Below are 23,451 nucleotides of genomic sequence, written 5' to 3' on the forward strand. Positions count from 1 at the left end.
ATACATACCCTTCCAATTTTCACTAAAATTTATATGACCACTAATTATGCTTGCCAGCATGTTATCCTTAGCTGACTTCTTTGCTAGATTCAATATCCTAGTACGTTCCTTCAATTTCTCCTTACTTCCATAACAATTCCTAACTCTCTTTCGTTCCAACCTGCACCTCCTTTTTAGTCTCTTTACTTCTCTGTTATAATATAGTGGATCTTTATCATTCCTTACCACCTTGAAAGGTACAAAGCTATTTTCACATTCCTCATGAATTGCTTTAAACCCATCCCAGAGTCTGTTTACATTTTTATTTACCATTTTCCAGCGATCATAATTACTTTTTAAAAACTCCCTCATGCCTGTTTTATCAGCCATATGGTACTGCCTAACAGTTCTAATTTTAATACCTTCCTTTCGTTCACATTTATTTTTAACAACGACAAAAACAGCTTCGTGATCACTAATACCATCTATTACTTGGGTTTCTCTATAGAGCTCATCTGGTTTTATCAGCACCACATCCAAAATATTCTTCCCTCTAGTTGGTTCCGTCACTTTCTGAATCAGGTGCCCTTCCCTTATTAACTTATTTGCCATTTGTTGTTCATGCTTCCTGTCGTTGGCATTACCTTCCCAATTGGCATTTGTTAAATTGAGATCACCCGCTACAATCACGTTGCTTTCCTTATCGTTTCCCACATAGCTGATTATCTTATCAAATAATTATGAATCAGCGTCAGCGCTACACGTTCCCGGTCTGTACACAACAAAGATATCAAGTTGGCTATTATCTTTAGAGATGAGCCTTACACCCAGAATTTCATGTTTTTCATCCTGAACTTTTTCGTTGCTTACAAATTCTTCTTTCACCAGAATGAATACTCCCACTCCTACCATTCCTATCCTATCTCTACGATACACACTCCAGTTCCGTGAGAATATTTCTGCATCCATTATATCATTTCTCAGCCATGATTCAACTCCTATTACAATATCTGGTAAGTATATATCTATTAAATTACTTAATTCGATTCCTTTGTTTACAGTGCTTCTACAATAGGGAACATGCACGATCCGGGATGATAATTAAAAATGTGCTAATCTGATTCAAAATTTCATGCAGAATTAAAAAATGTGATAAGAATGTACAAATAATAACTCCAAACATGATAAAAAAATAAATTAAAGTACGAAAATGTCACGTGATGCAAGTGCGCGATCTCATTGGTCTGACGTCATCGTACAGGTTGACTGAATGAGCAGACGAAATGACACCTAGTGTCCTGTGAGAAGCAGGATACACTTTGCGTATTTCTACTTTATGTTAGTGTCTGGTGTAGTTAACTTTGAAGGCTATACATTGGATAATAATCTGAGTGGTATATTTTAGACTTAAAATGAATCCTGCCCAGACAGTGAGGCAGAAAACTTATAAATGGTGTATAGTTCTGATGTGCAATAGCACATCGCATACCATCCCAAACAAATTGTTTATAAATGTTCCTAAGACGCTAAAACTAGGGAGAAATTGATTTTGGCGGGCCGGAGAAATGCTGGTGACATATCGGAAATGTCTACATTTTATTTTTTTGAAGATCATTTTAACATAAGTTGAATTTGTTTGAATTTTCAATCATTTTTCCATGTCAGTTGTTTTAGTGGTAAAACTTTAAATTTTAATGTATGATACTTTAATTAAATGCTTCAATTACATTCTGGAATATGAAAGTAATAAAGAGTGCATTAATTAATGCTGATTATTAAAGTATTCTCCAAACCTAACCTATGTTTTGGGTGAACCATGTCAAGGTAATAAATCAAGGGGGTTATGAAACATATTGACAGTGTTAATTATACTAATCTGTCTTGGCATGCGACAGTTATTAATGTCTTTATTGAAGAACTTACATTTGTAAAGAAATATAGCCTATAGCTAAAGACTCTATAATATAACAAAAAATAGGCATGTACGTCCTGAAAGAAATCGTGAATTTAACAAATGTATATCTCTACACAAAACCAATGCTTGTCTATCGGGGTCTTATAAGTTAACAATGCTCAATTATAATAATTATCATAATATTAATTAAATAAATAACATAATTGCACACAGGTGAAAATAGTGATGTTGGTGTTTAAAATATGATCCAACTTAGCCTAAGTTTTAGGTTATGCAAGCCAAGTCAATAAACCGAAGGGTAAAAATATCGGGCGAGTTGGCCATGTGGTTAGGAGCGCGCAGCTGTGAGTTCGCATCCGGGAGATAGTGGGTTCGAACCCCACTGTCGGCAGCCCTGAAGATGGTCTTCCGTGGTTTCCCATTTTCACACCAGGCAAATGCTGGGGCTGTACCTTAATTAAGGCCACGGCCGCTTCCTTCCCATTCCTAGGCTTTTCCTGTCATATCGTCGCCATAAGACCTATCTGTGACGGTGCGACGTAAAGCAAATGGCAAAAAAAATATAAAAAAGTAAAAGTCACAGCACCCAAAGACATTCCTGTATTGAACGACTAAAATGTCACCAAGATACTTTTCTTGCGTGATATGCTCAGCTTGTTAAAAGCCAAATGCAATTAATTTTATTGGTTTTACGCCCCCTAACTACTTCTACGGTTTTCGGAGACGCCGATCAACCAATCAATACTGATCTGTATTTAGGGCAGTCGCCCAGGTGGCAGATTCCCTATCTGTTGCTTTCCTAACCTTTTCCTAAATGATTTCAAAGAAATTGGAAATTTATTGAACGTCTCCCTTGGTAAGTTATTCCAATCCCTAACTCACCTTCCTATAAATGAATATTTGCCCCAGTTTGTCCTCTTGAATTCCAACCTTATCTTCATATTGTGATCTTTCCTACTTTTATGAACGCCATTCAAACTTATTCGTCTACTAATGTCATTCCACGCCAACTCTCCGCTGACAGCTAGGAACATACCACTTAGTCGAGCAGCTCTCCTTCTTTCTCTCAATTCTTCCCAACCCAAACATTGCAACATTTTTGTAACCCTACTCTTTTGTCGGAAATCACCCAGAACAAATCGAGCTGCTTTTCTTTGGATTTATTCCAGTTCTTGAATCAGGTAATCCTGGTGAGGGTCCCATACACTGGAACCATACTCTAGTTGGGGTCTTACCAGAGATTTATATGCCCTCTCCTTTACATCCTCACTACAACCCCTAAACACCCTCATAACCATGTGCAGAGATCTGTACCCTTTATTTACAATCCATTTATGCGATTACCCCAATGAAGATCTTTCCTTATATTAACACCTAGATACTTACAATGATCCCGATAACGAACTCACCCCATCAACGCAGTAATTAAAAACTGAGAGGACTTTTCCTATTTGTGAAACTCACAACCTGACTTTTATTCCCGTTTATCATCATACCATTGCCTGCTGTCCATCTCACAACACTTTCGAGGTCACGCTGCAGTTGCTCACAATCTTGTAACTTATTTATCACTCTATAGAGAATAACATCATCCGCACATCTGGACATTATCCTTGTAACCAACAATCTTTACATACTGCTGAGTGAATCCTTCTGCCTTTTGAAGATCCTCACATACACACTCCCCTTGTTCATTAATTATTCCTGGAATGTCCTTCTTTTAACCTGTTTCTGCCTTAAAATACCTATACATACCCTTCCATTTTTCACTAAAATTCGTATGACTGCGTGAGCACAGGAAACAGTTTTATATTCCCATGATTGCTGCCATCCGTACAAACACATATGTATGATACATCTTTGACTTGTTTAATGGCACTTGCTACACAGTGAGGTCCAAGTACATTATTGACAATGGCCTCAGACTTTGTACGAGCACACTGAATATTTTTCCCTATTTCAGAATCAGGAAATAATTTAGATGGAAACTTAGACATACAATCCACAGTTTTGTAGCTCCCGTGATGAACAGCATTTTAATAATAATAATTATTTGCTTTACGTCCCACTAACTACTTTTACGGTCTTTGGAGAATCGCATTTTCGTTCAGTGATATGTTCTTTTTGAAAAAATGTCAACACATTATTTGAAGATTAGTTTTATGTTTGCCCGTTGTAATGTGACTTCCTAAATCCATAGCTCCACGATTAGCCACAGAAACGTATGTTCCTGGTTTACATACTAGACACATGGCTTCTTCCTCGGCGTGGCCCTTTTCGAAGCATTTATATCTTTTCTTCAATTCAGCAGTGAACTTACACTTTCTTTTCCCCATAATACATTTAACGTACCAACAGATCACAACAGATATTGTAGAGTAGATCACAAGGATTGTGGCACAACTAATCAGCAATATGGACGAAAATTATTTGTTTTTAGCTTCCGTTTTCGTATGCTCTCGCCAAAGTCGACTATCTACTTCGACCAGCGATGATATTCTAGTCAAAGTCTACAGGAATTTAAAAAAGTTCAAGCTGCAGTTGAAGTCAACGGTTGTGGAATAAGCGAGTCTAAGTTTACAAAAATGGGTTTCCATTTGGAAAAAGTTCATTTTAACATTATTAGACGAAAATACGGACAATCAGCAAATAATTAAAAAATAAATATTGACGCCAGGACAGACGCTAAAAATAAGAGCAAATCCTGGTAAATACAGACGTCTGGTAACCCTACGCTTTTCATACAGAATGTTAAAAATGGAGGAAAATCTTCCCCCTGGTCATGAAGAAACCTGGACTACATCCAAGGCACTGAACGTACTAAGAGCAGGCGTTGGAAGATCCAAGGACAATATGAAGAAATGGGGCCTCCTGAAGGGGAATCAGACCCTATGTGAATGCGGCGTGGTACAAACCACAAGGCCCTGTTAAATGCACAGAACTTGATTTAGCACAGGCCAATATCAGTGCTGTTAATATGGCCAAATTCTGGGCCGATATTTTGTAAATAATTGTATAATTTTTGTAAGTATTGTAATTTCACGAATTTTATTTAATTTTGTAAAATGTAGTTGTAATCTATATTGTGCTACTGACACGAGTCTATATACGGTATATAAAATAAGAGTTTTGTCTGTACATTGCTCAGAATAATTGGAAGAGAATTGTGTTTCTGCATTGACCGTGTCCACAGTAACAAGGAAATGCACTTTTTAATTTTCCGTAATTTCTGTCTGTCTGTCTGTCTGTCTGTCTGTCTGTCTGTCTGTCTGTCTGTCTGTCTGTCTGTCTGTCTGTACGCGCATCACGAGAAAACGGTGGAAGAGAATTGAGTGAAAATCGGCATGCAAAGTCGGGGAATAAGTCGCTACAATCTAGGCTATACATAGTTTTGTTCACGCTGAGTGAAATGGTAGTTTAGGGGGAGGCCTAAAATTTTATTCTCAATATTTATGTTAATAGTGGTTCTCTCAATAAATAATACATAACCAGGGCTTTTCTTTCTGGAAAAAGAGGTGCCGGAACTCACAGGAGGGAAATTAAGGAAGAATACATGGGATTTTCCGAACATTTAAGAAAGCATGTAATTTTCAAAGAAACCTACGTACACTGAATTCAAAACAATTTCCAAATTTTTGACATGTCATCATCCTCCTCGGTTCGTTTTCTGGTCTTGCTTTTTGTATCCATGGCTGAATGACGACCTTGTAACAACCAAGTTTTGACATACTTCGTTGGATCAAATACCGTCAAAGGAGGTCCAACAATTCTTATAAATAGTAATGAGGTAATGGTTTTCACTGACAAAGATGAACTTTCTGGAGTCACAATCAAGTTCATCTGAGAAAATCCCCTTTCACATTCATTTGAAGATATAGCTATTGTGATGAGAGTCCTCCGAACCCGAGAAAGTTCCCTGGGCATTACTTCTCTGAATTTCAGATGATCTCTGAAGGCTCGAACAGCTTCTCTTTCATTCAGTTGGAATCTTCTTGCCAGTGTGCCTATTTCTGCTTCTCCATACAGAATATTTTCTCTTGAGTTTGCTGGCCAATTCTTAGAATCCAGAACTCTTGCACATCTTGACAGTTCAGTGTCTTCTTCGGAAAGTAATCTTTTCTGTAGAGAAGTTTTAAGTTGTTCATAGAAAGCATTCGGGGAGATTGGTGGATCATAAATTATGTTTTTCTTATGCAATGGAATACCCTTAAACTGTAGATTTGCAGCTGCCTCAAGAGCTTTCTGATAGGAAGGCCCTGGGACAGACTTCCTCTTCTCACAAAAATCAACAAGACACTCAGTCTTGCTGTGCGCTTTGTAAAGATCATCATTTCTCTCCTGCAGATCTAAGCTTAGTTCAGACAGTTCTTGCAAAGCATCGCAAATTAATCCCAGATTCAAAATTAATTCCACATGTTATTTTCCTGTGAAGAACTTCATAAGTGCATTTTCCTTTCTGTCACAACCATCTTCTGATTTACCTCTTTCAAAATGAAGTACCATTGCTTCAAAATTCTGCCAAACAGCCAAAACAGTTCTATAGCTGGATACAACCCACCTTGTGGACATAATTCTTCCAAATTTTAAAATCTGCATCTCCAGTGTAGCTGCCTTGCATTCTTTGGAGACGCATGATACATAACATATAATTTGCCCATAAAACTCTTAAATCTATTGATGCCAGAAACCTCTTTCACAACATCGTGTACTGATAATTCCAGTCTATGGCTAGCACAATGCCACAAAGCAATGGCAGGAAATCTGTCTTTGGAATGTTTAAAAACTCCTCCCCGTACTCTGAACATTACTGCGGCACCATCACACGTCAGTGAAACTAAATTTTCCTTTAGAAAATCTTCTGTGAACCCTAGTGCTCCTATAGAAGACATCAAGCTTTTGTAAATTCCATTTGCTGTTACGTCATCTAATCAATTAAATCAATGAAAAGGTTGACCGGTTCTGCCATTTTTATTTCTTCAATGTAGGTGCGAACATATACTATCAGAACAGACTTTTGACTAGAGTAGATGATTCATCAAGAATAAGAGAGAACTTGTCTGTGAATCAAGCACATTTTTTATCAATCTTGTTCTCATTTCACTGCCTATGTAGTTTACTATATTTATACAGGCATTACTTGAATGCAAAATTCTCCCCATATCAATCCCGTTCAATTCTTGTAAATCAATCTCACCGAGCTCGATAGCTGCAGTCGCTTAAGTGCGGCCAGTATCCGGTATTCGGGAGATAGTAGGTTCGAATCCCACTGTCGGCAGCTCTGAAAATGGTTTTCCGTGGTTTCCCATTTTCACACCAGGCAAATGCTGGGGCTGTACCTTAATTAAGGCCACGGCCGCTTCCTTCCCACTCCTAGCCCTTTCCTGTCCCATCTTCGCCAAAGACCTATCTGTGTCGGTGCGACGTAAAGCAACTAGCAAAAAAAAAATCAATTTCAGTTTCAAAATTTTAGAAAGACTGGTTCTTTTTTGCCACCTCATAAGCAGTACGAAATACTTTACAAGTAATTTCCTTTTCTCTCTCTAATGACTTTAGACATACTGTCTCAAGTTTTTTTCCTTCTTCAGTTATTTTATTAGCACTTTTGTGTCCAGCAATTTCTTTGTGGTCAAAAATCTTTTTCCTGAGAGATGTTAGCTTCTGTTTACGATTTTCTCCATAAGACACAATTTCACAGTTTACGCACTCTTTTGATAGTCGCATACCCACATTCTACTGTACACCTAAACTTCCAATCGTTTTTCTTTACAAAATAGTTCTTTTGTTCTACAGTCCAACAACTAGGCCACAGACTTTGAAATTCACTTTAAACTTTACAGACCGTTATGGAACTCGTCGACACATCTGTTACTTCAAGTTCCACACTTGAGTTTGATGATACTCCAGCTTCATGGACTGACGAACTGCTTGGGCAATTTTTGCGTTTGGTGGTAGGCACACAAAAATATTCTGAAATTCTTTTCATTCTCGCCTCGTGGTCGACAGATCTAGGTTATGTCTATTGCCGCGTAGGAAGTAGTACAAACTACGGCTGAGAATGGAACAAACAACAGTACTCTATATTGAGGGCAATCCAGATGAAACGTAACTAGAACTAGGACCAATATACAAAACAGCTACAAAGTGAGCAAAGAAAGAACAAGCACGAATACCGTATATCCATGCTGCCAGCAAACCGGAAGAATGTTTTCGATTTCGATTCTCGAAATAACAAGGCGATATGCGATAATTTCTTTTCAATTAAGGTCATTTAGCGCGGGAACAGTAAAAATAATATTTTTAAAATTCCTTAACCTGAAAAAAATCATATTTGAAGTCTAAATATTTTTTTAGAGAGTTGTACCCACGAAGAGGTTCCCCAAAAAGGCCCTGTACGTAACTAAAATTATATAGTATTAAATTTCTGATCATTTATGTCATACATTTTTATCGTACCGGTTATGATAACAGAGATATTCATGAATTTGGAATTTTGTTGCTAGGTTCATATCAACGCCCAAACACCATTTAAAGAAAATCGGTACTGTATGTAAAGTCGGGCAATAAGGAACTACAGTCTACGCTATAAATAATTTTATTCACCCTGGTTGAAATGGTAGTTTAGGGGCAGCGCCTAAAATTTAATTTTTAATTACCTGTGTTACTGGGCCTATCCAAAGTTGTAGAGAATACAATTTCCGGTCATCCTCTATGTAACACTATTGAGATAGAAAAAATGAAAGGGATCTGACACTTCTAAGAACGAAGGTGTCGATCTAAGAAAGACAGGGGCCACGAAGGGCGTGAAAATGGACACCCTAGGCCTCCGTACGTAATACTGTCGGGGTTAGAAAAGGACAAGAGTTGTCTAAGGGAGGTCGGATAGGATAGATGAAAGTGAGGAAACTGGCACAAGTGGAAGCAATGCCAGGACTCATGGAAGATCTTTATAAAAATGGGAAAACACCTTAAAGGAACAATCACTTGAATAATAAGACAAGAGGGAGTCGTGAAAGAAAGGAGGTTTCACTTTACATTAGATCCCCTTATATCACAGAGTCGAAATAAAACTAAATATGAAGGCCTACAACATAGAAAGCACATAAAATTGATCAACAATAACATTACATGGACCATTGTTTGTTGTGATGTGCTTTGTGTCTTCTGCTGTCAATCATCTCTGATAGATGGGATTACTGCTGCGTACCGGTATAACAGCCCACCTGAATATTGGTGGAAAGGAGCTGGAGAGTTACATCTGTCTCTTCGTTAGCATGCCATTCCTCTGGTTCATAAATTTACTCATACTACTGGTACGTAAACAAACGGGTTCATCATAGCATTCCAGCTCTGGAACTTTGGACTGTTCGTTAAAAGTGAGAAAATGTGCGTCTTTTCATTTGATCGAGTATTTCATATAAGCGCATTACTTTCAATCACAACATTCCTTCTGATGTCATTGTAATGACCTATGTTGACTTCAGTTGGGAAAACGACAAAGGCAGTCTTTCTGAGAATTCCGTAGCGAACCATGGGTACATCAGCTACTAAAAAATTAAGTCTCCTCTTATGACAGGCAGGGGATACCGTGGGTGTTATTCTACCGCCCCTACTCAAAGGGGTATGAAAATGCTAAACCACGGAAAACCATGTTGAGGGCTATACGAACCTAACTGCAAGACCAATTCATTCGGTACATTACTATTTATACGAGGGCAGATCAGAAAATACCGAGCTCGATAGCTGCAGTCGCTTAAGTGCGGCCAGTATCCAGTATTCGGGAGATAGTAGGTTCGAAACCCACTGTCGGCAGCCCTGAAGATGCTTTTTCCATGGTTTCCCATTTTCACACCAGGCAAATGTTGGGGCTGTGCCTTAATTAAGGCCACGGCCACTTCCTTCCAATTCCTATCCCTTTCCTGTCCCATCGTCGCCATAAGACATGCCTGTGTCGGTATGACGTAAAGCCAATAGCAAAAAAAAGATCAGAAAATAAGTTGCACAGTTATGGCCATTTATTACACCAACTATACAACAGCAACACGACTATAACGACTTACACTGTAACGTCACTTTCCACATAGTTTCCAAGAGACTCCAAACATTTCTGCGAACGCACAACCAACTTGTCGATGCCGGATGCATAGAAATTTCCTCCAGCGTTCTGCAACCACTCGGAGACAGCGGCCTTCACCTTCTCATCGGTCTGGAAACGTCGACCACCGAGCTCCGTTTTGAGCTTACCGAACAGATGAAAGTCACATGGCGCTAGGTCGGGACTGTAGGGTGCATGTTGCCAGACCTCCCACTTGAAACGCTGCAGCAGTTCTCTCGTTTGGCGGGCCTTGTGAGGTACTGCGTTATCGTGCAACAAAATCCCACCGGCGCTCAATTTCCCCCGGCGCTTCTCTTTAATCGCTTTACGCAACCGGTGCAACGTTTGACAATACGACGCCGCGTTGATCGTTGTTCCTTTCGGCATGAATTCCACGTGCAGCAAACTCTCCATGTCAAAGAACACTGTCGCCATAACCTTACCGGCTGAACGTTGAACCTCGGCGATCCCTCATCGTACGTCGCATGTCCACTATTTTTTCGGCTGGGTGGCCCTCTTCTCAACAGCTACTCAGTCGGCCCAAGTATAATCAAACGGCAGACACCTCGTTGGCAGTCGCCTCCCCCTACTCATCATGCCCACCACCCATCTCATTCTTGGTGTGGACACCACTATTGACGAATCTACGCTTCTCGACTCTCTCCCTATCCATTATGCTGAACGGCTTTTGGATCACACCACTAATGCATTGTCAACACAGGTCTTGGTCCAGTTCTTCCCGGACGTCGACGTGCCAGCCTTCCTAACCAGTGGCGCCAACATCGATAGACAACTTTACAAAGTGGTCCCCACTCCTGAGTACATTCTCCAACAACTGCGCTCTGACTCCCCTTTCCCTCCCCGAGTGCACCCTGCAGTGCTTCCGACTCCGCCTTCGTCCATCACTACTACTATCACTACTGTTTCCCTCACCACTTCGACCGTCACTTCCTTACCTTTTTCTCCTTCCACTACATCTAGCCATTCTTTTCCTATTCCATCCACGACCACCGTCTCCCTCCCTACTATACCGCCCTGTATTGAGCCAGCCTCAACGGTTGCCACAGGAACGGCTCAATCAGTCTCTTCAGGACAGGCCAGCACCACCGCAACGACCTCCACTCAACTTCCGTCGCCGAGTTGCGTGGTCCGAGGTGTTGACCCTGCCGTCACGGAACAAGACATCATGGACGAACTCCATACAGCAGGGGTCCCAGCTCAGTGCGTCTTCCGTATTTATAACGACCGAGGTCCGACGTTCATGGTTCGTCTCCAATTACCCAGTGATGCAGACGTCTATCAACTGGTCACCTTCGGCGTCCATCTCCGTCGTCGGCATCATCGAGTGGAACACTCTTGATCTCCACCCCATCTTACCCGCCCCCCCCTTCCGCTAGCTGCCTATTCATCCATTCCACCCCCACAATTCTTCCTTCCGCCGCTCCCGATCTTGGACCTTCTTCGACTACTTGCTACCTCCATTACTAATATCACCACGACACTTTATTACCTCCTCTCCCAACATTACCTTCCTCCTTACTCCCATTTCACACCCCATCCAACCATAGTACCACCTCAATGTTTGTAAACTTTGTAATTCGATGTAACACTTTCTCTTTTTCGCATTGCGCGCCCGACATACGCCTTACGTAAAATACAATTTCAGACCTTTCCTCTCCCGATTGTGGGGGTCAGCTTGGGCGGGGTTCTCTGCGGGCCTCCCCTGGGTCCCGGCTTGTTGTCATGGTGTCCTCGCGCCAGTTCAATATTTTTCTCCTCTTCTTATGGTGTGTACGACACACACCTCCTCTGTGTATGCTTTTCTATAACGCTCTTTCCTTTTCACTTGACCAAAGAGCTACTAGTATAGTTGTCGGCCCGCCCGCTCCTCGTCCGAGGAGTGGGAGTGAAATAACATATTTGATTGATTGAACCTTGGCCTTCCTTCGTTGTGGTGATGAGGGGTGCACCCATTCCATTGATTTTCGCTTCGTTTCGGGAGTGAAGTGGTGGACCCACGTTTCGTCACCTGTGACGATTCGCCGCAGAAACTCATTGCCGTCTGCGGCATAGCGTTGCAAAAATGCCAGGGAGGATTGGAAACGTTGTCCCTTGTGCTCATTGGTGAGAAGACGTGGGACCCATCATTGGCACAGCTTATGATATCCAAGGTCCTCGTGAACAATAGCGAACACACTGCCATACGACATATTCAGCTGCGTCGCGATTTCTCTCACTTTAATGCGCCGGTTCTGTCTAATGATCGTATTCACACTGTTGAACTTTGCACGGGTCCTGGACGTTGCGGGCCTGCCTTCGCGATGGTTGTCCGTGATATCCGTGCGTCTGGCTTCGAATTGCTGACACCACTTTACGATACCTTGCCGGGAAATGGCCCGCTCCCCATACACAGCACTAATTTCACGATGAATATCCGTGCAATTCTTCCTTTTGGCCCATAGGAATCGGATTGTCGCACGCACCTCATATTTGGAGTGAACGTCCAGTTGACACGCCATTGCATTTCGCCGCTATTCACACAATACTAGACGAGACACCACAGCGACCTGCCTAACAGACGTGTGGGAGTGTCTGTCCCTTTCTCCACGTTTGCGACACACAGCGCGCTGCTGCGGCGCGTTAGTGCAACTAACCTTTTGATCCACCTACGTATTATTGCATGTGTAGTAGGATTATCTTCTCTTGTGTTGTGGCAATTGTGATTTCAGGAAAGAAAAAGAAAGTCCTTGCAAGCGATATGGACTACATAACTTCAGTATATAACAATTATGTTGGGTGACTGTTAATAGTAATAATGACTTAGTATTATTCTCTTAATTAGGATGATTTCTTTTTTAAAATTCAAACCTTTAACATATTCTTCAACTTGCTTTGATCGTTTACGTTGCAGGCTGCCTCCTGGAGAGAAGTCTTCCGACGCGCAAGTTCTCATCATTGGAAATAACAATATTTTTAAAGGGGGCAGTCATTCAGAGGCTCTGAAGATTGGGAACAACAACATCTTGGAGTCTGGAAGTAAGTCACTCACTTGGGTTAGATGAATACTTTCTGTACAGGCAGTGCTATCGAACTTGAGACATTTTAGTATGATATTATTTACCACAAAAAATAATGTCTCGTAACATACTCTTTAATTTAATTTCATTTCATCAAAATCATTAGCTTGCATTTACTCCCTAATACACAAAAATACATTAAAAGATGATGAAGAAATTGTTGAGGAATGCGAAAACAGGTTTGTACCTTTAAAGGTGGTAAAGAATGGTAAAGACCCACCTTATTATAATAGAGAAATAAAGAGACTAAGAAGGAGGTGCAGACTGGAAAGAAATAGAGTTAGAAATGGCTGTGGAAGTAAGGAGAAATTGAAGGAACTTACTAGAAAATTGAATCTAGCAAAGAAGGCAGCTAAGGATAACATGATGGCAAGCATAATTGGCAGTCATACAAATTTTAGTGAAAAATGGAAGGGTATGTATAGGTATTTTAAGGCAGAAACAGGTTCCAAGAAGGACATTCCAGGAATAATTAATGAACAAGGGGAGTGTGTATGTGAGGATCTTCAAAAGGCAGAAGTATTCAGTCAGCAGTATGTAAAGATTGTTGGTTACAAGGATAATGTCGAGATAGAGGAAGAGACTAAGGCCAAAGAAGTAATAAAATTTACGTATGATAACAATGACATTTACAATAAGATACAAAAGTTGAAAACTAGAAAAGCGGCTGGAATTGATCAGATTTCTGGGGATATACTAAAGACAATGGGTTGGGTTATAGTACCATATCTGAAGTACTTATTTGATTATTGTTTGGCTGAAGGAGCTATACCAGATGAATGGAGAGTTGCTATAGTAGCCCCTGTGTATAAAGGAAAGGGTGATAGACATAAAGCTGAAAATTACAGGCCAGTAAGTTTGACATGCATTGTATGTAAGCTTTGGGAAGGCATTCTTTCTGATTATATTAGACATGTTTGTGAAATTAATAACTAGTTCGATAGAAGGCAATTCGGTTTTAGGAAAGGTTATTCCACTGAAGCTCAACTTGTAGGATTCCAGCAAGATATAGCAGATATCTTGGATTCTGGAGGTCAAATGGACTGTATCGCGATTGACATGTCTAAAGCATTTGATAGGGTGGATCATGGGAGACTACTGGCAAAAATGAGTGCAATTGGACTAGACAAAAGAGTGACTGAATGGGTTGCTATATATCTAGAAAATAGATCTCAGAGAGTTAGAGTAGGTGAAGCTTTATCTGACCCTGTAATAGTTGAGAGGGGTGTTCCTCAGGGCAGTGTTATCGGACCTTTATGTTTTCTTATATATATAAATGATATGAGTAAAGGAGTGGAATCGGAGGTAAGGCTTTTTGCGGATGATGTTATTCTCTATAGAGTGATAAATAAGTTACAAGATTGTGAGCAACTGCAACGTGACCTCGAAAATATTGTGAGATGGACAGCAGGCAATGGTATGTTGATAAACGGGGCTAAAAGTCATGTTGTGAGTTTTACAAGTAGGAAAAGTCCTCTCAGTTTTAATTACTGCGTTGATGGGGTGAAAGTTCCTTTTGGGGATCATTGTAAGTATCTAGGTGTTAATATAAGGAAAGATCTTCACTGGGGTAATCACATAAATGGGATTGTAAATAAAGGGTACCGATCTCTGCACATGGTTATGAGGGTGTTTAGGGGTTGTAGTAAGGATGTAAAGGAGAGTGCATATAAGTCTCTGGTAAGACCCCAACTAGAGTATGTTTCCAGTGTATGGGACCCTCACCAGGATTACCTGATTCAAGAACTGGAAAAAATCCAAAGAAAAGCAGCTCGATTTGTTCTGGGTGATTTGCGACCAAAGAGTAGCCTTACAAAAATGTTGCAATGTTTGGGTTGGGAAGAATTGAGAGAAAGAAGAAGAGCTGCTCGACTAAGTGGTATGTTCCGAGCTGTCAGCGGAGAGATGGCGTGGAATGACATTAGTAGACGAATAGGTTTGAATGGCGTCTATAAAAGTAGGAAAGATCACAATATGAAGATAAAGTTGGAATTCAAGAGGACAAACTGGGGCAAATATTCATTTATAGGAAGGGGAGTTAGGGATTGGAATAACTTACCAAGGGAGATGTTCAATAAATTTCCAATTTCTTTGAAATCATTTCGGAAAAGGCTAGGAAAGCAACAGATAGGGAATCTGCCACCTGGGCGACTGCCCTAAATGCAGATCAGTATTGATTGATTGATTGATTGATTGATTGATTGATTGATTGATTGATTCCCCTCCCCTCTCCACTGAACAGAGTTATTGTCTACAATTCTTTCTCCCCGCTACATAGGAACCACGACCGGACCAAGGGAATGTAGTCACTGGAGGTAACAAGCAATTTGCAGCTTGTTAATTGTTAATATAACTTGTTATAACATTTCATATTAGAATTATTTACATTTCTTCACAATATTAATCAATTAATAAGAATAAAAGTACAGTTATAGAGTCTGATGTTTCTTTTTTGAATTTTAATTAAATTGTTTCTAGGCTATATCAGGCATAATCTGTTGCTATATGTTTTCTTTCTCAGGTATTTTATTTAATCATAAATTCGTTTTGACAGATTGAACAAGCTGACAGTTTTACCATAAAACACTGGCCCAATATCACTACTACTGTAGGTCAGGGTGTTTACTTCCCACTTTGCATGCAGTCTGTCAACAGAACCAGCCCTTTATCATTGATTTTCCCCACCAGTTTTCAGATCAGAATATCATTTAGTATAGATCTTCTATGTAAACAGCCCTTAACATTTGTTTTCTGTTCCAGGCTTTCTTGGACGTGAAGTGGAGCTGACCAACAATTGTATTGTGGGCGCAGCATGCGTGGGGACGTGCCCATAGTTGCTTCCCCAAACTCAGTAGTGTGTGATCGTCAGTGTATGTGGAGGTAGTAGGCAGACCATACTCCTGTAAGTACAGTGTTCAAAGTCTACTGCACAATACTCAGTGCATATAGTGTTTTTCTCCAGAATGGTGAGATGGTATTTGTTCCGAGTTATCTGTGGAACAGCAGAGGTGAAAGAAGGTGCGGGCTGGAATGGGTCTAGGTACAAGGCCGAAAAGAATAATTAAAATTTAAATAAAGGTTATATTTTCGAAATTAGCAAACTTGACAATATTCACATAGAATTTTGAATGTTTAACAAGAAGTCAATAAATGACAATCAGGTACAGTGACAAAATTAGCAGCAAGACTAGAAGTATCCCAATTTTAGGGATTTTACACTCTTGGGCTACCAGCCCTGAATTTTACCAATTTTGGTTTTAAAGCCCTAGGGGCAAACGTCATGAGATCCTAGCTCAACTTTACAAACATACCACCTATTACCTGGGGCAGAAATCCCCTGAATCAAAGAGCACTTGCCCTTACTATAGAGAGAAAAGAGCCGAACTGCTCTCCATTATTCAAGCCTATTCAAGGCCACGACAGGCTTTACATTACTCTTGCCATCGAGGCATCACAAAAATTAAACAGGGGTATCTTGTACGCAAACTACTGGGCCTTAGCCGAAAAAGAACAGGTTAATTAAATGGCCCAAAATACCAAATGAATGGAGGCGAATACTTGCACTCCTGAATGACACTTCTTAAAACCTAAGAGGCACTAGGCCTATTACACAGGGGCTATTCCCACACTAGGGAGGTGACTCGAATAAGAAAACTTTACTGCATTAAGAAGAGAAGAAAATCGGTTATGAAAACGTAGTCACCTCAAGAGCAAAATGAAGGGGAGCTCGAGAGGGAAAAGCACTCTCTATCCCCAAATTACAGTTAAAGATATATAAAGTCTTTCAAAGACAGAAAAGGTTTACATGATTTAAGATATAGGTTACATGTTAAAGGTTTCGGACCTGCCCCGCAGGTTAAACTGCTGAGCTAGCAAGAAATAAAGATGTTAAACGGCCATTACCTTGTTGAAGAGTAGTAGACTGAAGAAAAGAGGCGCTTCCCGCCTCCCGCTACATGTTCACACACTAAGCAAGATGCTGATGAAGTCGCGAGGAGACATGAAAATTAGCAGTTTTATACCCTCGTGGAGGGTTCGAGACCTTTCGTGAATAAAACAACCCCGCCCCCTTTCCTTTATTGGTGACTGGAAAAGTTACATACAAACTTGAAGAAGAAACCTAGGATTGGTGGAAAATTAATTTATGAAATAGGGATTGGCTGAATTCAAAACTGGCGGAAGAAGAGATCAATATTGCCAACCCAACAAAAGAAAGAACAAAATTTAGTAAAGACAACAACTTATGAATACGAAATTTCTTCAAACACAGTTCATTCACTTCGCACCAGGGTACACAATCATAGTTTTTAGGCAGTGACATCTAGAAGAGAATGTCCACACTTCTTTCTAGATAGCAAACAAAACACTTCGAAATTGACACAGTTCAGAAAACTTCAAAATTACACAATTTATGGTAGTGACATCTTCTGAGAAACTGTTGAGTTGATTCAGATTTTAAAGTTCAGAGTTTCTCCTGTAGGGGATTACTTAATGCGGAAAATTCAAATGTGCGGCGTATAGGTGTACCAACCGGTACAGTATTAATCGGCTGATGAGTGATTACTGGTGGCTGTGACAGAAACTACTCTCTCTGAACAGAGTGATGCATTCTGTCACCTCACCGATGAGTGATTACTGGCAGCACAGACAGATACTCCTTGCTCTAAACAGTGACACATTCTTTTACCTCAGTTAGATTGGTACACTCACGTCTTCAAGGAACACTCTTCGCAATAGTATTGATGTTGGGCATGTGTAGTGAAAAACTGTCTAGAGATTTGTTGTACTTTTTGGTTTGTTTCTCTGTTGTTTAGTGGAACTGTAACACTCTATTGAATGGAAATGCCTCCAGTGAAATCGTATGAAGTAATCTGCTCTTAGAACAGAGCGATTGTACAATGATTTATAATTCTGTAAAGAAGAAAAGGAGGTTACCAAACCCTTGAAATGGACTGAAACTAAGGCTGTTGGTAGAAGTGACAAGACTAGCAGTGTGAGAAACTAGATCAGGGTAAACTCCAGGTAAACTTTGAGCATGTGCCAAGAAGATTTGCCTCGACAAGGTATTGTATGTGTAACCTTCATGGAATACAATGAAGTACAGAATGGACTCTGACTCATTAATGGAACAGGAACTCGAAAGGATTGTGATTCGTCTTGGTTCAGAAACCAGAGATCTGCTTTTTTACACTGCCTTCTCGCTTCTACCTGCGGCCTCATCAGTCCTTTTGATGCTTTGTATAACTCTCTTCTTTTCTTCCTTATAGAATTGTAAAGCATTGATGGTAGTTCTGCAGACTTGGCTGATGAGTCAACCAATGCAGCAGATGAAGATTGTGATGCTGAGTGCTTTTCTTCAGATGCTGAACATTATTCAATTACTATAGTGTGTGTTTGCTTGAAGTTGTATATTCTAGATTGTAATATTAGTTTTTGTGACTTTATTATTTTTTCTCCAGATCTACAGTAAACAAATACCCATTTGATCTGATAAATGAGAAAAATAACAATGTCCAGCCTATAGCCAGATTTAAACTAAAATGATATGAACAACAGATGCTGATAAATGGCCATGCACAACTCCTTACCGGAGATCCAATGGCCATGGCACTACGGCAGTGACGGCACACGTATTTTACAATCAGGCAAAATTAAATTGGTAAAATACTGTATAATGGCAAAGTTAAATACAATAAGACAAACTAAAATGAAATGCGCCACTGATAGGGGAAAAATTAAATGACAATGAACGACAGATGCTGATAAGCACTTGACTTGAAAATATTGCGCACCCGCTGGGGTTATGCAACATTAACCATGTCCCAGATTGCCTGCCTGAGTAAGCTAGTCTGGCAACACAATTCCACACCTAGCAAACCCAGGCAAGATCACGTCGTCTTGGTCTCCCTCTACTTCTCTTACCCTCCATAACAGAGTCCATTATTCTCCTAGGTAACCTATCCTCCTCCATTCGCCTCACATGACCCCACCACTGAAGCCTGTTTATGCGTACAGCTTCATCCATTGAGATTCCTAAATCAGATACCTAGTGTTGAACATTTAAACGAACAACCAAAGAGACCATGGGATAATATTTTAGGGGAAAACGATCAATCAAGACCCAGCAGTGTAGAAATCAACCAGATGGTTAATGCCAGACTTAGAGAACAGGCTGGTACACGACAGAAAAGAGTTCAAAACAAAAGATTCCATCCACCTTTTAAAAATAATGATATGGTAATTATTAAGAAAGCACCAAATTCTAATGTTTCAGGGCGGATATTTTCAAAGTTTGTTCACCTATTTGATGGTCCTTACGTTATAAAGAAAGTGCTACGTAACAACGCTTATGTAGTTGAAAATCCGACAGGAACATACAGAAATGTATACAATGAATCCAGTATGAAATTATATTATGAAAAAGATCATGAATAGAGTATAAAGTACAATGTTCAAATCATAAATAACGGAGTCATTCAAACAGATCAATGAAAAGTTCCATTTATATAAAGAAATGAAATGGAAATAAATATACTGCGAGCAGTACATTTATTTATCTGGAGTAGGGAAGAAAATGTACCATTTCATTGCCCTGATTACGTCGAAACAAGGTGTTAGAATAGTAACTTTTACCATGAATTGCGATAAAATGTCAGAAATTATGCAGTAGAAGGATATGTTATAAGAAAATACAGACATATGGAATTAAATAGGCCGTGAATATGTTATAAGAAAATACAGACGTATCGAACCAAGTAAGCCATGATCGGGAAGTAAAAATGTTCAGACCTACGGAATCCAAATTGACGTGATTGAGAAAAGTGCAGAACTTTTAAATTGTTAAACCGGCTCAGTGAACAATCAAATATTACGTTGAGCATCAAGACGAAGTTATATGAGGGGATTAGCACGCAAAGAAAAGGAGCTTGTTTTGGAAAGAAGATTTCATAACGATTAGTAATACAGAAATATTACGCCAATTTTCGTATATGTAACAAGATTATCAAGCACATTAATTGAAAGGAGAAGGAAAAGAATAGCTGTCGGTAGTCTAGGATTGAATCGAAAATTAACAAGGATTACTTAGAACAGAAATTAGATATCACTAATTTGAAGTATATCTTCATCAAACAAGGAGATATTTAAAGCATTTTAGAAGTCATTTAATCTGAGATATTATCGTCTACGGTGTTATAATCTACTTTATATAGTAGAAATAAAACTCAAGAGAAATAATAGAATTGTGAAACTAATGATATCTCTAACTATGTTTCTGTCACATGTATACAACGGCATCATGATGAACAACTAAGCTGAGAATGGGATTGACATCTGACGGAGACCAACCAGCTGATTCTGTGAACCCAAGACTAGTAACCACAACCCGGACATGACGCAATCATATCCTGGAGATGATGTACCAAAGAAGAACTAGATGATAGCCATCCCAGTCCAGTAACGCGGGCAAAATAAGCGAAGTTCCATGAAATTTATTTGTAGATTTTCCATATTTAACCTGATATGTAGTTAGTTGATATTTGTGTTATTATGAAAAGAAGGTCGATTATGGTATCTTCGAGAGATAATTTCAATGTGCAGTGTCTTTGCGAAAGAATTCATAATATTGTTTTAATGATGGATGTAGGTAGTCCTCGATTACATAAGATAACATCCATATATAGGGAAGATGATATTTACTAGTGGAGAGCTTTAATAATAATTTTTTGACTTATTTCTAAAGAGATAAACCATGCGCAATGCGATCCAATATAGTTGAAATGCAAATGGATTGACTTGTAGGATATTGAGACTAGATTCAACACCAACCTGACACCAAATGTAAGTAAATATGAGCCTGATATATTCATTCTTTGACAAGAAAAGTATAATTAGATGTTGGCTTTTCAGGCGTTTGCTCTATTAACCAGTGTTTCGTCTTGGGTCTGACACTAGACTTTTCAGAGTGGGATGTGTCAGACCCTACCCACTGACACTGGGGTGTATGCAGGTGAACTTATCAGAAGCATATTTAAGAGGCACAGTCTGATAACTGCATACGGGAGATAAAACTCCACAATGGAATTAATGCCCGCGTAGCAATTCCAAATGGAAATTCTAAGTTCCCAATGGAGGGAACTTAGAATTTCCATAAGGAAAGTATAGTTATTTTTTATGTGAATGGTAATTAGAAACACATAAAGCGTCATTGTGTTATGATATCGAACTTTTTGAATTATACGCTGCCAGGAAAAGATTAATTGATATTTAAATGTGTGGCAGAAAACAAATACGACAGAATTATGTGGTTAGAGTTGTGAGTATTATGATTGATATATATTAGTTGATACAGTTGTTGTGGAATTATGATATTTACGACAAAATATGATGAAAGGTATTTATTTATGGTTAATTGATAGTAAGTTCACGACACAATTCTAATCCTAGGTTATATTTTTCGTGATAGCAATGTGAATTATGGAGTAGCGTATAATGTGGGTTGATGTGATATACATACGGTGATATTTGTTTATTGAATTTATAGGCTAATAACGGTGTACGATCTTCAAAAGATTATTTCCAAATAACTGATATTAAGGTACAGTCATGGTATTTCCAAGGGGAATTTCGCAAGTCGCATTGTGTTTTAACTGATTTAAGTCAAAACAATAATTCATTGATGAAAGTGTCTTCATAATTTTTATGTTACTGCCATTAACGAATTAAGAGATGTCATCTACCGTATTCCTTGAATTTTCGCGACCAGGTGATAGAATTTAAATGAAGATTTGACCTCGGTAGCTGTATGACCTATTTATAAAAAATGATAAGGCTATGTTAGAAAATTCCTACATATTTTTCAGGAAATTTTACGGGTATATACCCAGTTACAGATAATACTTATATATCATTTTTGTTTATTTGTTGATATAAATTTGAAATGTAGCCATTGGAAGCTATGCTGGTGGAATTTACTTATTCTGCCTACGTTATGAAGTGAGAAGAGAATAGCATGAAAGTAATGATCAGAAGTTATAAAAATGAACAAGCGTTTTTGACATTCGACAATATTGTTATTTGTTATTTTTGACATTCGTAATGTGTGACATTCGTTATATTAACATTTCTCTTTAATAATTTCAACATTTTCTTTTAATAAGATAATAATTACATTTCAAACAAGAATTTTCTTTATTTTTCTGAATGAGACTATGATGTATGCAAATGAATGTTTAGATAATTTATTAATCCATCCTGAGTTACTAAACTGTTATAAATAAAGCTAGTATTTAATAATTTAAATTGTTATTGCTATTTTTATTATGGAAGATTAATTTTGATTTCTTCGAGGATAATGGTTGGTTGAACTTGAAAGTTGATTATAATTACATTTAAAGAACAGACGGATATGCAGACGTACTAGAAAATTGGAGGAGCGGTTTCCCAGTCGAGTCCACATAAAAAAATATTTTTTAATGTATAATCTTCGTCCCTGAGATGTATAGTGCAGCTAGCTAGAGACTTACTTGTCGCCAACAGTGAGGCTTGAAAAGGAGATTATCAGCCCAGTCAAAAACATCTCGGTGGAAGAAAACTTTTGTCGGGCTAGTCAAGAAAGGAGTCGGTGCAGGTACATAATGGGTTACAAGACCGGTTCATAATTTGCTTGCCCTACATGGCGCAAGAAAAATATTCCCTCAATGTGGTTCATTACCGTTCCATTTACTCTAATACCATACACTTATATCCCATACATCTGCTCTAACAATTACACAACGAACATCAAATACCAACTACCCTTACACCAAATATTCACTAGCTTAGTAGATCGAGCATTCAAGATTCCGATGTCCAGAAAAAAACTTAAATAAAGAACTAAACACCATTCGCTCTGTAGCAAAATTTAATGGATACAGTGAAGCCTTTATCGAAAGAATAATCAATAAATTTAGACACCGCCCAAAAACCACCCTAATAAAAGACAATACTAGCAATACCACGTTTTCTACATTTACCTTTAATAAAGAAATTTACAACATCACTAACGTTTTTAAAAAACACAACGTTAAAATAGCCTTTCGAACTAACAATAGAAGCAAAGAGATCCTGCATAACTCTTCATCAATAAATAAAAATAGTCCTTTTCCAAAATCAGGTGTATATAGGTTTCCTTGCCAAGACTGCAAAAGCTCTTACCTAGGGCAAATAGGACGCTGCTTTAAAATCAGATATGCAGAACATGTCAATGCCATAAAGCACAATCGTTTTTCCGCGGTTGGCCTACATATAAAAGAATTTAAGCACAACTTTACTGAAATAGATCAAGATCTTGAGGTACTAGAAATTCTAAACAAAGGTCCTTTACTAGACATAACTGAAAACCTCTATAT

At 38.9% G+C, this 23,451-nt stretch overlaps 1 protein-coding gene across 1 annotated transcript in view; it reads left to right on the top strand.

The window, feature by feature from the left end:
- LOC136859766 (dynactin subunit 6) overlaps positions 1-23,451 on the top strand; it is a 134,084-nt gene that overhangs the window by 93,189 nt on the left and 17,444 nt on the right. The window contains exons 3-4 of the mRNA XM_067138715.2: positions 12,898-13,022; positions 15,824-15,965. Coding sequence (XP_066994816.2) covers positions 12,898-13,022; positions 15,824-15,897 — 199 coding nt within the window. The 3' untranslated portion in view covers positions 15,898-15,965. The remainder of the gene's footprint in view (positions 1-12,897; positions 13,023-15,823; positions 15,966-23,451) is intronic.

The sequence above is a fragment of the Anabrus simplex genome, chromosome 1, assembly GCF_040414725.1.
Source record: "Anabrus simplex isolate iqAnaSimp1 chromosome 1, ASM4041472v1, whole genome shotgun sequence".
Taxonomy (NCBI): Eukaryota; Metazoa; Arthropoda; class Insecta; order Orthoptera; family Tettigoniidae; genus Anabrus; species Anabrus simplex.